The 12,500-nt window shown below is 37.7% G+C and overlaps 1 protein-coding gene across 6 annotated transcripts in view; it reads right to left on the minus strand.

Moving 5' to 3' along the window:
* gphnb (gephyrin b) overlaps positions 1 to 12,500 on the minus strand; it is a 106,436-nt gene that overhangs the window by 576 nt on the left and 93,360 nt on the right. For 3 of the 6 annotated variants that reach the window (XM_082147170.1, XM_082147168.1, XM_082147165.1), the window contains 12 exons: positions 12,397 to 12,489; positions 9,982 to 10,037; positions 9,763 to 9,882; positions 8,697 to 8,755; positions 8,464 to 8,617; positions 6,531 to 6,652; positions 5,252 to 5,339; positions 4,676 to 4,749; positions 3,694 to 3,758; positions 3,454 to 3,557; positions 2,620 to 2,716; positions 1 to 493 (listed from right to left, as the gene is read on the minus strand). The exon at positions 1 to 493 is cut by the window's left edge and continues 576 nt beyond it. In XM_082147170.1, the coding sequence (XP_082003296.1) occupies positions 360 to 493; positions 2,620 to 2,716; positions 3,454 to 3,557; positions 3,694 to 3,758; positions 4,676 to 4,749; positions 5,252 to 5,339; positions 6,531 to 6,652; positions 8,464 to 8,617; positions 8,697 to 8,755; positions 9,763 to 9,882; positions 9,982 to 10,037; positions 12,397 to 12,489 (1,166 nt within the window). In that variant the 3' untranslated portion in view covers positions 1 to 359. Of the gene's footprint in view, positions 494 to 2,619; positions 2,717 to 3,453; positions 3,558 to 3,684; positions 3,759 to 4,675; positions 4,750 to 5,251; positions 5,340 to 6,530; positions 6,653 to 8,463; positions 8,618 to 8,696; positions 8,756 to 9,762; positions 9,883 to 9,981; positions 10,038 to 12,396; positions 12,490 to 12,500 lie in introns of all 6 variants that reach the window. The other 3 variants (XM_082147169.1, XM_082147167.1, XM_082147166.1) reach the window with 1 other exon arrangement.

Raw genomic sequence — 12,500 nt, forward strand, 5'->3', positions numbered from 1 at the left:
ATAAGATCTAGCATTGAACACACAAAGCAACTGCAATGAAAAGAATAAAGTTGCCTTAATATAATAATAATAATTAATAATAATGACAAGAAAAATGCAATAATAATAATAATAATACAGAATAAATCTCTTTTTATAATTAGATTTTATAATTTAAAAGTTATATTTTTTCTTTCTTTGAAATAATAGATTTTTTTTTTTCTCATATGTATCTAGTTTTGTGATCAAGATGTTGACTATACTTCAGCGTTATCCAAATCAATAAAAACTAGCTGTGCCGTTGCATATTACAGTCAATGATATGTGAACATGCACCGTGAACCACCCGTCACTCTCTGTCCTTCTGCCCGTTTCTGTCATCATAGACGGCCGATGACCATCACGTCCACCACCTCGCCCTTGTGCAGCTCCACGTATTGCTCGGTTTTGGGAGGTAGCATCAGGAGTCCGTTAGCGCTGCGCATGCTCATGAGTCGGCTGCTAACCTGGTTCCCTGGACAGAGACAAGGAGAGGAAGAAAAGTCTGAAAGTTGTTCCACTTGAACTCTTGGGCCCTATTTTAACGATCTAAGCTCATGGTCTAAAACGCACGGCGTAAGTGCACTTAGGCCCTGTGTTAGGGTGACCAGATGAGATTGGCTGAAATTCGGGACCGGGGGGGGGTATCTATGGGTCTGGGGTGACGGGATGGGGGGCTTCTATGATATCAGACTGCGTAGCCTATAATAAAAGATAATGAATTTCAAACCTGAACCAAACATATTTTTATTCAAAGATCAACAGTCTGTCATTATTCTGTATTGACAGGTGCAATATTTGAAAATCAATCATATATATATTTTTTTTACATTTATATCTGCATTTATGTAAAAACTTAAACTTTCAAACATCAAAATGTAATTTATTAATATGTTTTCATGTCAAAATGACATACAAACATCTTTTCCTATTCTATTTTGCTTGCTATTTTGCAGGCTTGCGTGTCGCGTGAAAAATAGGCGTCGGTTCTGTTTCTAGCATGCACGCGTTTTCCGCGCGGCTCGAGGCGCGCCTGAGACGCGCGTGTCACGCAGGCAGTCTGCAAGCTCTAACCTGTTAACAGGGAGCCGAAATAAAAAAGGACACGCCACGCAGCCAGTGTGTCGCCGGCCTCAACCTCCGCAGACAGTTTTTAATGTTTATAAGACAATAAGATTTTGCTTTAGTATAATTTTCGAGACAATTAGGGCCAAATTCGGGATTCGGGACAACAGTTTAGATTTCGGGACTGTCCCGAATTTTTCGGGACGTCTGGTCACCCTACCCTGTGTCCACCAAAGCGTTTTTAGCCAGCTGAAAACGCCTAGCTATGGGCGCTTGAGAGCGTTTTGGCAGCGCAACGTTTTTTTCAGTTGAGACGCTTTGCTTGTTATGATACGGATTATCCGCGAAAGTATTACTAGTATCTCATTTCACACATATTTTGTTTCTGTGTTGATTCTGTATTAAAATGTCGATACAATGCAACGTATTTTCTCTGGCTCTTGTTTTAAATTATTTTGTTCCGTTATTATGCTTGTTGTTGCAGCAGAATGTGGCGGTTGGTCGGTGTGTGGTATTAGTCCCGCCCCTCCTCCACTGTGATTGGACGGTTGGGTAAAAAGTGACAGTGATGAGCGCAGCGTTTTACCAAAAGTTGAACATTCTTCAACTCTCGGCGACTGCAAAAAAACGCGGCGCTCCCATTGAAAACGATTGGAAAAATACGCCAAACACGTGAAAAACCCCTTTGGTGGACACACGGCCTTACGGCGTCCGAATCCACTTTTGCTAGTTTAACGACGGGAAAAATGGTCTGCGCACCCGGCGCATGGTCTAAAAGGGTCGTCCCTATTCTCTTAATGAGTAATGGGTGTGTTTTGGGCGTAACGTGAAATAAACCAATCAGAGTCTCATCTCCCATTCCCTTTAAAAGCCAGTTGCGCTCGCACCATGGCCGATCCGCTATTTACATGGAGGAATTTGCAAGTGGAAAGACTGAACGCTTCTCTAGCGAGGAAACGGATCAGCTCGTGCGCGAGGTTAAAGACCATCTACGGGACAAGCCGAATTCCACCATATCTTTATGTACACAATATTAATCTTTTACATTGTAATCCTTTTATTTTTCATATTTGGCATGTTTGTGTGGTGCGCATCCCTGTGTGTTTAATAAGCAGATTGTGTGTGTAATAATGAGAGTGTATGCACGTTGTGGACCCGCCTATAGGCTCATATTACTAATGCGCCCTTTAAATAAATAAAAAAATACTGCGCCATTGACTTTAGACCAGGTTTCAGTTGGTCAATGGCGCAGTATATTTCAGTTCCAGAACACACACCTCGTTCTCAGACCAGCAGCCCATGGGGCGCACAAATGAGCGCAAATGCATTTGCTATTTAAACAATGTGGCGCAGGACATGAAAATGAAAACTGCGTCGGGCTGAAACTAGCAAAACACACTTGCTGTTTGATAGGGCCCTTAAAAATAAAGCTTCTCAAAGACAAATAAGAGAGTATAAGGAGATCTTATATAACGCAGCGGCAGGTCAGTAAATCTGTAGGTCTCTCGGGCAGAAGAGAGATAATAGATGTGTTACCTGTGCTCTGTGCCCATGGCAGAGGTTCCTGATGGTGCCACGTCAAAATACAGCGGTGATACTCAGGACGCGGATCCAGCTTCACATCACATGACAACTGCAAACAATCAAGCAGATTTGAGTTTATTTATTTATTTATTAGGGCTGTCAATAGATTATTGAAATTACTGTTTTAAAGTAAATGCACTGACACAAGTTAAGGGTCTTTAACTTTTTTGAAAGAACTTAATACTTTTTATCAGTAAGAATGCAGTAAATCAATCAAAAGTGACAGTAAAGACATTTATAATATTATAAAATATTTCTTTGCTCTTTTGAACTTTCTATTGATCAAAGAATCCTAAAAAAAATTCTATCACAGTTTCCACAGAAATATGAAGCAGCACGACTGTTTTCAACATTGATAATAATCAGAAATGTTTCTTGAGCAGGAAATCAGCATATTAGAATGATTTCTGAAGGATCATGTGACACTGAAGACTGGAGTAATGATGCTAATTCAAATGTTAATGCAGTAATATGACAGCTAAATTAAGCCAGTAAATGCAAAGCAATGATCTTTTTTTAAAATAATAGTTATCACATAATTTTTTCAAGCTGCAATGCATGCTGGGAACTGGCACAACATTGTTTAAAGTTGAACGTGTTTGTTTTGATAAACTCAATTTGGAAAGTTGGGACAACTATGGGCAAGTTTTGGACAAATACTTGAGAATCTAAATAAGGTCAACAAAATAACTTTTTTTTTTTTTTCATTTGTTTGATTATTTATTTATTTTTTAGTGTGTAAAAGTCCTCTGTTATTATCACTAGTAAAGTCAAAGGTGGTCTTACCCGGGCTTTTATTATGGTGGGCCGCGGGTCTAAGATTCCCTGCATCTTCCTCAAGGCAGGAATGACGAAGAGGTTACATGTTACGACCGCTGACACGGGATTACCTGTGAAGCACGAGAGACGGTGCTCATTAAATTGAAGAAACATAATAGAGACAAAAAAAATAGTGAAATCTGTGATAAATTACAGACTAGTATGTGTTTTGAAAAATACACCAATAAACTCTCTCACCGTCCCTACCTGGCAGAGCAAAGATAAGTTTTCGAGACCCGTCCATATCAAGAGTGGCAAATGTTGTGGGGAGACTAACGGAAGACAAACCAGAGCTCAAAACCCGCGTGGACTGATTCTCACAGTCTGACACTCAATATCAGGGTGTTTTCACACTGGGTTTATTTCAAGCTGAGAGCAGTTCACGAGATTTACACAGCATGAGATCGCTTTCAACGCTCCGAAGGCGAACTGAACTAAGACATGGTCTGAATACAGTTGCTTTAAGTCTGTGGTGAAATGGGGTTCATCTGTAAATGTGCATTGTGAATACAAAGCACTCTATTTGACTTTATTTTCAGTTCAATTAAACAAACATACAAGCATTTTTGCTCGTTACAGGGTTACCATATTGGCACATTTATTTTTGGTATCATAAAATACACATACAGGCCTTTATTCAGCGTTATGCAAAAATGCACGATCCATATAAAGAAGTTGCGACATATTTACTAAATATATTACTATTTATTTTTTTGATTAATTTCTATTAATTATTATTTCTATTATTCTATTACTTTTCAAAAAAACAAAAAACATTACAATTAAAAATAAAATAAAATTGATTTTTTGGAATCAATTTCGATCCAGTTAAAGTAGATAGTAATAAAATATATTGATATTTTTATTATTATTAATTTCTATTCATTATTATTTCTATTCTTCTATTACTTTTCTAAACAAATAAAATAAAAATATATTAAAATAAATAAAATAAATAAAATAAATAAAATAAATAAAATAAATAAAATAAATAAAATAAATAAAATAAATAAAATAAATAAAATAAATGGACTGGCATTCAAGTCTACTTGTTGGAGTTTTTCTACTCAACTTCCATCCAGTTAAAGTGTTTGTTTCATTTAACGAGTACTTAAGTGTGAAAACACCCTGAATCTGCATCACTTGTACAATCTCTACGCAGATGTCACCCGTTTCTTCAAAGACTCACCCTGGTTTCATGAAGACACGTCCAAAGTGTATCTGAGCATGAAGATCGATATCAAGTACCTGTTTCAGGTAATCCTGTGAAAACATCCATTTAAAATGATCTTAATGATGCCGGGAACTTGGACCAAATTGCAAATAACTGTGCTGTGTGACAAATAAAGTTTTCTGATTGTAGAAACACAGTATTCTCTTATCTAATGTGAGTGTACATCATTTTAAACAGATCTGTAATTATGTAAAGTACAAGGCACCTCATTTCTTTAGGTGTAAAACTCTTTGATGTGAAAATCTCAGTGAGAAACATCTCATCTGAAGGGGTCAGCGGGTCTTACTACCATCCAGCCACTAGATGTCAGTATAAAGCAGTGATTACTAAATCAAACTCAAAGTCTGCACATCATCGGACGACGTGTTATGCTTTTCCATGCATCTTCCTAAAATTGCAGTTTTTCCTTTAACAAGGACATTCCTGCATTTGGAACATCATCAAACCAAATATTACAAAAACACCATTTAGCTGTTGATTTTGTCTGTACAAAGCAACCAACAAAATAGATAGCATATAAACCTCTTGTACCTTCTCCCCCATAGACACGCCCCCTGAGGTGATGATGACGTCGGCACGACTGATTCCCTCATTCAGAGCATTCAACAGGTCATCAGGGCTGTGGGACACCAAGGTAACAGTTACCATTACAAATAACACATCAAAAAAAAAAAAAAAAAAAAAAAAAATATATAGGGTAAAACAGGCGCATTGACTTTATTCTCTTTTAGACCACTAGATGGCACAAAAACTCAACTCATCACTTCTCTTAAAGGCCTTGAAACGCGCAGAATTATTCAATGCGTTAACGTAATTTCCACTGAAACAGGAAGACAGGGCAGGACATATCGAGCAGCGTTTTGTTTATATCACAGCTCATCCAGAGCTGTTGAACTCAGTAAAGCCGCAGTTTCCTCCTAATCTCTAACCGTTTCTCCTCATCATCTCCTCCATATCGCTTTAAAATACAGCAATCTGTGCAGAATTCAAACGTGTCCGATACGTTTTCTGGTCTGCGGGACTCGATCACATGATCTGCTCTGTGTATCGTGTCTCTGGACCGGAGCTGTGGCGGTTCTCGTAACACTAACGTGAAACCAGACTTCATGGAAAGCATATTTACACTGTCTGAATCGTTCCCTATCCCCTATATAGTGCACTATGTGCCATTCATCATGAAGAAAACAGTACATGTGTGAACGAGTGACCGATTTCAGCTATAATGTAGGGGGCGGAGCTTCAGATTCTAGAGAGCATTTGATTGGATGAAAAGCTGAAGTGCGGAGTGATGTCATCAAAATCATTGATCTATTTTTGCGGAAGTGAGAAACTAAGTTTTTAATGCTTATATCTTCTAAATGCGAATTTTGTCATTGTTTTGGAGCACACTAGCTTATAGATAAAAAAAACTAAACCTATGATTTCATGGGGACTTTAAAGTTAATGTGGAAGATCTTTTCATTTTTCTCATTGGACGGTGATAAAAATCAAGTATTTGATTTAATTATTATATTTGCTCATTATTATATTCATAAAGTCAAATGGTAAAAAAAAAAAAGAAGCCTGTTTAAACAATATGACATCAAAATGTATTTGGAAAATGAATTGTTCTACACACCCCTGACACGTCTGGTTATATGTGCTCTTGTCTGTACAATCCTTGGTTCTCAAACAAACAAAAACATACCATAGAAAAATTTAAATGTTTTATTAATCAAGAATTGATTGGTAAAATCAATTCAGTTTCTATGTGGTTAAAATCTGGCAGCGATTATTGATATGTCTGTATGATAGGGTGAAAGACGCTCACTTGTCTCCCACGATGCCCAGGTTGATGGTGGGATATCCGTGCTCCTGAATGGTGGCCAGCAGCGTGGAGCGATTAGAGTCTCGGATCTTACCGGGGTGTAAATCGTCCTCTGGGTTCAGCAGCTGAAAACACAGTTCACTGCTTAGTAAAGAAAGCAACAAAGGCTCGTACACACACTGCAAAAATACTTTTCTTACTTAGTATCCTTGTCTTGTTTCCAGTCCAAATATCAAAAAATTCTTAAATCAAGATGCATTTACTAGATGAGTAAAATTATATAAGATTGTATGTCCTGTTTTCCAGGGGAATTGAGCAAAATTAAGTGAGCTGATGCTTAAAAAAAGCAAAATGATCTGCCGATTGGGTAAGACAAATAATCTTAATTCAAACAGAAACAAGATTTTTTTTTATTACAGATTTTTTTTCATTTCATTTATTATTATTAAAGATTTTTAGAATTTTTCTTACCCCATTGGCAGATAATTTTGCTTGTTTTAAGCAAAAACTCACTTTTATATCCCCAGAAAACAAGACGTAATATCTTAAGTTATTTTACTACTTTAGGAAATGCATCTTGATTTAAGAAATGTTTGATATTTGGACTGGAAACAAGACAAAAATACTAAGTAAGAAAGCATTTTTGTGTGCAGTGCACCAAGCATGATAACTATAACGATAGCTATTTTAGTGTCCACACCAGCAGACGATGTCGTTCTGTTTGTTATAAGTGTGCGCTGCAGTTTTGTCATCTGCTGCTTTAAATGCTCGAACTCTTTAAAGCAGGATGGATTCTGATTGGCTGTCACGGGCTGTGTCCGATATCGCTTCCTATACCCTTAAATGGGGCACTATTTGAGGGAACAGCCATTTGTATTGGTGTCCGTAACCATAGTGGACATTATCGAGTGCCCTCATTCAATCCCACAATGCACCGCAATAACGAGTGTAATATCGATGTATGCTCAACGTCTTGAGAATACCCATAATGCACCGTCAGGGTCATGCTGAATGAATTCCCGCGTTTGACCAGAAGATGGCGCCCGCAGCTGAATCATCCATCCCTCCATTTTCCAAACTGCGCACTAATTCCTTTTTAATTGTATATTATATTGTTTAATTAAGGTTTGTACATAGTTTCCAAGAAGATAAATCTTTTCATTACTACTGGAGCTGCCAGTTTGCTAAGTTTAGAATGATTGTTAAAGGGATATTTCACCGCTGGAAAGATGAATGTGTGTTTAAATTGGGTCATTTATGAAGTAAAAATGTGAAATTATTTTAGAAGTTGGTGCCTTCTAGACTGAGAAAATATATTTTTGGCTCATGTTGATGAAAGATGACAACTCCCAGAATGCACTTGCTTCGCTGCCCTACGAGGCCCAAGCCACGCCTACCGGTTACAGAGGGCAGTATCGGGAGAAATGATACAGCTAGGCTACTAGTCGACTGGAAACTGAACTGACGGCGTTTTATGGTGAGATCCCCCTATGGGCGGGTTGAAGACATGCGGAACGAGCTCCTCCTATTGGCTGTAGTCTCTCGCCTCTGGACAAAGCCTCTGATGAAGATAAATGATGATTTTTGCGTCATCTGAGGGTTTTTTCCAGACACACAATACAGAAATCTCTCGTCTCAGGGGGACATGAGGGAGGGAAACACGGTCACAGTGGTTCGGAGCTTCTATCAAACTCACCAAGTCACAAGATGTCAGCAAACGAGGCTTTATGACGTCAAACTGTTTTGATCCTCGGTTTTGAAACATTTTAAAATTCAGAGGGTTAGCCGATTGGTTCATTTTTAATTAATTGAACGCATTTTAATACTTATGACAATATATTATCAAAAGGACAATGATGCGTTATTGTCCATTTGATCTCATTGCTGACTAGAAGAAACAACGGAGATGTAAAGAGCAGTGTGTGTGTCCGTTCACCTCGTTCCCAGTGGACATCACAGCCACGACGGGAAACTTCTGCACTTCCACCTCCGTGACGCCCACCGTGGCCAGAAGCCCGATCTCAGACGGGCCCATGTGAGTGCCTTTGGACAATACGCATTCGCCACGCTTGATGTCATGACCGATGGGCCTGCAGAAGACGACACACTCTGTCAGACACACGTGACACACACACACACACACACACACACACACTGAGAAACGCTCACCTGATGTCTTGACCAGGACGAGCTTGAACCAGAATCCGCACCTCCAGCTCTTCTGTGCCCTGAGGGATGAGTTCAGACGGGAACAGGGTTATTTTACTATATTTGAGATACTATTATACTTTTTATTCGTATTTGGAATTTTATTTGAATATTTTAATTGTAATTTCAATAAAAGTTTAAGTAATTTTGTTGTGTTTTTCAAAAATATTTTAATACATATATATATATATATATATATATATATTTAAATATGTCTATATATTTATGGTTTATTAATTTTTGTGAAATGGTGCCTTGGAAACTAGCTGAAATAAAATAAGTTTAAATCTTTGTATATTTTATTTTATTTTATTTCAGATGATGTTTATTTTATTTCAAGTAGTTTTATTTTATTTTATTTTAGTTGATGATTTTAGTTTCAGTTATAATAATAACCCTGGAAGAGACAAAAAAAAAAAACTTTTTTGTAAGGAATAATTTAAACTTGTAAGGAATAATTGACAGCTGAGGTAAATTATTGGTAAACTGAAATATATTTTCAGATTATTAGTGGATAACTATGTCTGCTTGACAAATTAATTACCACAGACTTTTCGAATAATTTTGGTAGATTTTGAGTTGAAAATAAGTGCATTTAATTTCAGCAAATTTTGTGTACGTTACATAATACAAGTAGAACGGTTTCCACAAAAATATGAAGCAGCACAACTGTTTTCAACATTGATAATAATCAGAAATGTTTCTTAAGCTGCATATTAGAATGATTTCTGAAGGATCATGTGACACTGAAGACTGGAGTAATGATGCTGAAAATACAGCTTTGATCACAGGAATAACTTACATTTTCAATATATTCACATAGAAAACAGTTATTTAAAATTGTAATAATATTTCATAATTTTTTACAGTATTTTTTATCAAATTAATGCAGCCTTGGTGAGCAGAAGAGACGTCTTCCAAACATTAAAAAAGTCTAACCGACCCCAAACTTTGAAAGGCAGTGTGTATAAATAAATGAAAATGCTTAAATGATGTATTATCATGGTTTATAAAAGAATCAACTCACGTCTTCAGACTCTCTCAGGAGTTCAGTGTCTTCTACTTGAACCACAGCATCTGCTCCGCAGGGAATGGGAGCGCCTGTCGTCACCCGCATCACCTGACCCGGCATCACGGTGTGTGTGGGCTGGACACACACACGTTACAGCAGTTCATATGGATCATTGTCCTCACATTTGAAGGTGGATTTCTCAAATGGTATCTTACATTCGACACGTTTTCTCACCTGCTCTCCGGCCTGAGACTCGCCGATAATAAATCTGTCACCAGGACCATCAGCCGCTGTCAGGACACAGAGACACACACACATATATATATATATAACACCGTACACTCTTAGAAGAAAAAGAAAAGGGATAATTCACCCAAAATAATTTACTCACCCTCAAGTTGTTTCAAACCTGTCTGAGTTTCTTTCTTCTGCTGAACACAAAAGATGATATTTCGAAGAATGGGCACCAATATCTTCCTAAGAATTTTCTTAACTTTGTACTTAATAAACTTCCTAAGAAAAGTCTACGTCGGATTCATGACACGTTCTTAAACAACAGAATTGTTCGCACCTGTGTTCTTAGGATTGATGAATCCCACGTCTTCGTAATTGAAAGCACGTGCCAGTTGTTCCTAATTAGCATAAGAAAACGCCCCACGAATTCCCACATGACACTTCAGGGCCGTGTGCAAGAAAAGATGGAGAATGTCCAAAAGACGCACAGACGGCGGTGGTCCACCGATCACCAAACCAAAAAATAACTTCAGTTATTCTGAAATAGAAATTCTACTGCAACAGGTAAATGCCAAACGAGGCATAATATTTGATTTAATCAGCTTAATTGCAGTGTTAGTGTTTCTTTGCATGCTATGATTTTTTTTTTTTTTAACAAATGATCAGAAATACATTACAGTAAAATAATACCATTGTAAACGACTGTAGAATTAAATAAAATGTAACCAGTAACCAATTATTTGGAGCAAACTGTCATCACTCAAATGTGCGTAAGAGTGTGCGCAGATTTTGTTCTTCGCTAAGAACAAATCCAAGATAAGAAAACATTAGTGAATGTCAGAATCTTCGCAAAAAGTGCGCAATTGGGGTTTAAGAACACATTTCTTCGTAAGAACGGTTGGTGAATGAGGCCCAATGTCGGTAACCAAACAGTTGACAGTATTATTTTTCCCTGCTATGGAAGTCAGTGGGGTCCATCAACTGCCTGGTTACCGACATTCTTCGGGATATCTTCCTTTGTGTTCAGCAGAAGAAAGAAACTCAGACAGCTTTAAAACAACTTGAGGGTGAGTAAATGATGACAGCATTTTCATTTTGAAGTGAACTATTTCTTTAAGCCATTCGAGCGCACAAAGACGCAAAAGATAACTCATTTCGGAAATTGAACAAGAAATTCCGTTCTTTTCCGCCTCTATTTGTGCTTGAAAGGACACATACATGCAAAATAATGTTAAAATACCCTTCTCATCGAGTATAAACCCAGTGATATTTGGCTTACGTGAACGTAAACAATTGAGAAAGAAAATGGATGTGTATCATTATATTGGATCCGTGCATTAGCTCTTAAAGTGACAGTAGCCTAATATACCTTCTGTCTGTCTGTGTCATTAATGTTAATCAAACAACAAAATACAAAGAGAAAATCCCTTTTGTAGCTTTAGCATAAGATTCATTATATTTAATTTATACAGTGAAGTCTATGCAATGTTATTTTACATATGATTATTGAAATTCTGTACCGGAATACAGTTAGACTTACCTGAAAAAACATAAAGCACTGTTTATTTAATTTATATCTCATATCATTAATCTAAAGGCCCTTTCACACCGTGACACGTAACGAAAAAGCGAAACGAAAAAGCGAAACGAAAAAGCGAATAGTTCGCGTCAAAACCATTCACATCAGCCGTGACGTGAATTTGCGACGTCTGTGACGTTCAGAGCTTCAACATTCCAAAACTTTTGCGCCGACAGCTGAGAAAACATGGACACTTCATCATCATCATCATCCAGTGAAGACGAGCTTTTCATTTTCTTTAAAAGACAGAAAAGAAGGTTTTGGGTGCAGCCAATCTTACAGAACAGAGAGTCTGAAGGGGATTATGCTAGTTTTCATATCGCAATATATAATCACAGAAAAACAAAATATAGCAATGTCAGTTTTCTCCAGTATCGTGCAGCCCTAATAAACATGCACAATAAGACCAGGAATGGGTATAAAGAAACTAAATGGGGTCAGTACTGATTTTACAGCAAATTAATATCAACTTATGATCCTCCTAATGCTGTAAAGAGCCAGAAAGCTGCCATAACGTGCCTCGAGTTTCACCCAACAGACAAATGTGTTTATAGACCATCAGTAACTTCTCTCATGAGCTCATAAATATGCAATTAACGCAAAAAAGCACTTGTTATGACATTTTTAAGAGGGAAAATCCCATCCAGCACAAAGTCCATGAGAAATGAATGAAGCATTTGACATTCTTACCCTGAGAGACGTTTCAAGCGTCGCTCTAGCAGACGTGAGTAATGCTTTCGATACGCAGTCCTGACGCGAGCACTAGAGCGCGAGTTAACCAGGACTGTCAGACCGCTGGCTAAATGATTCACTCATCCAGTCATGTGGGTTCTCACCTCTTACAGCGTAGCCATCTTTAACAGAGGCTGGGAACGGAGGCAGGTTGTCTTTGGCATAAACGTCCTGAGCCAGAACTCGACCCATGCCGTCTACAACAACA

Source organism: Leuciscus leuciscus (assembly GCF_965113295.1).
Source record: "Leuciscus leuciscus genome assembly, chromosome: 19".
Taxonomy (NCBI): Eukaryota; Metazoa; Chordata; class Actinopteri; order Cypriniformes; family Leuciscidae; genus Leuciscus; species Leuciscus leuciscus.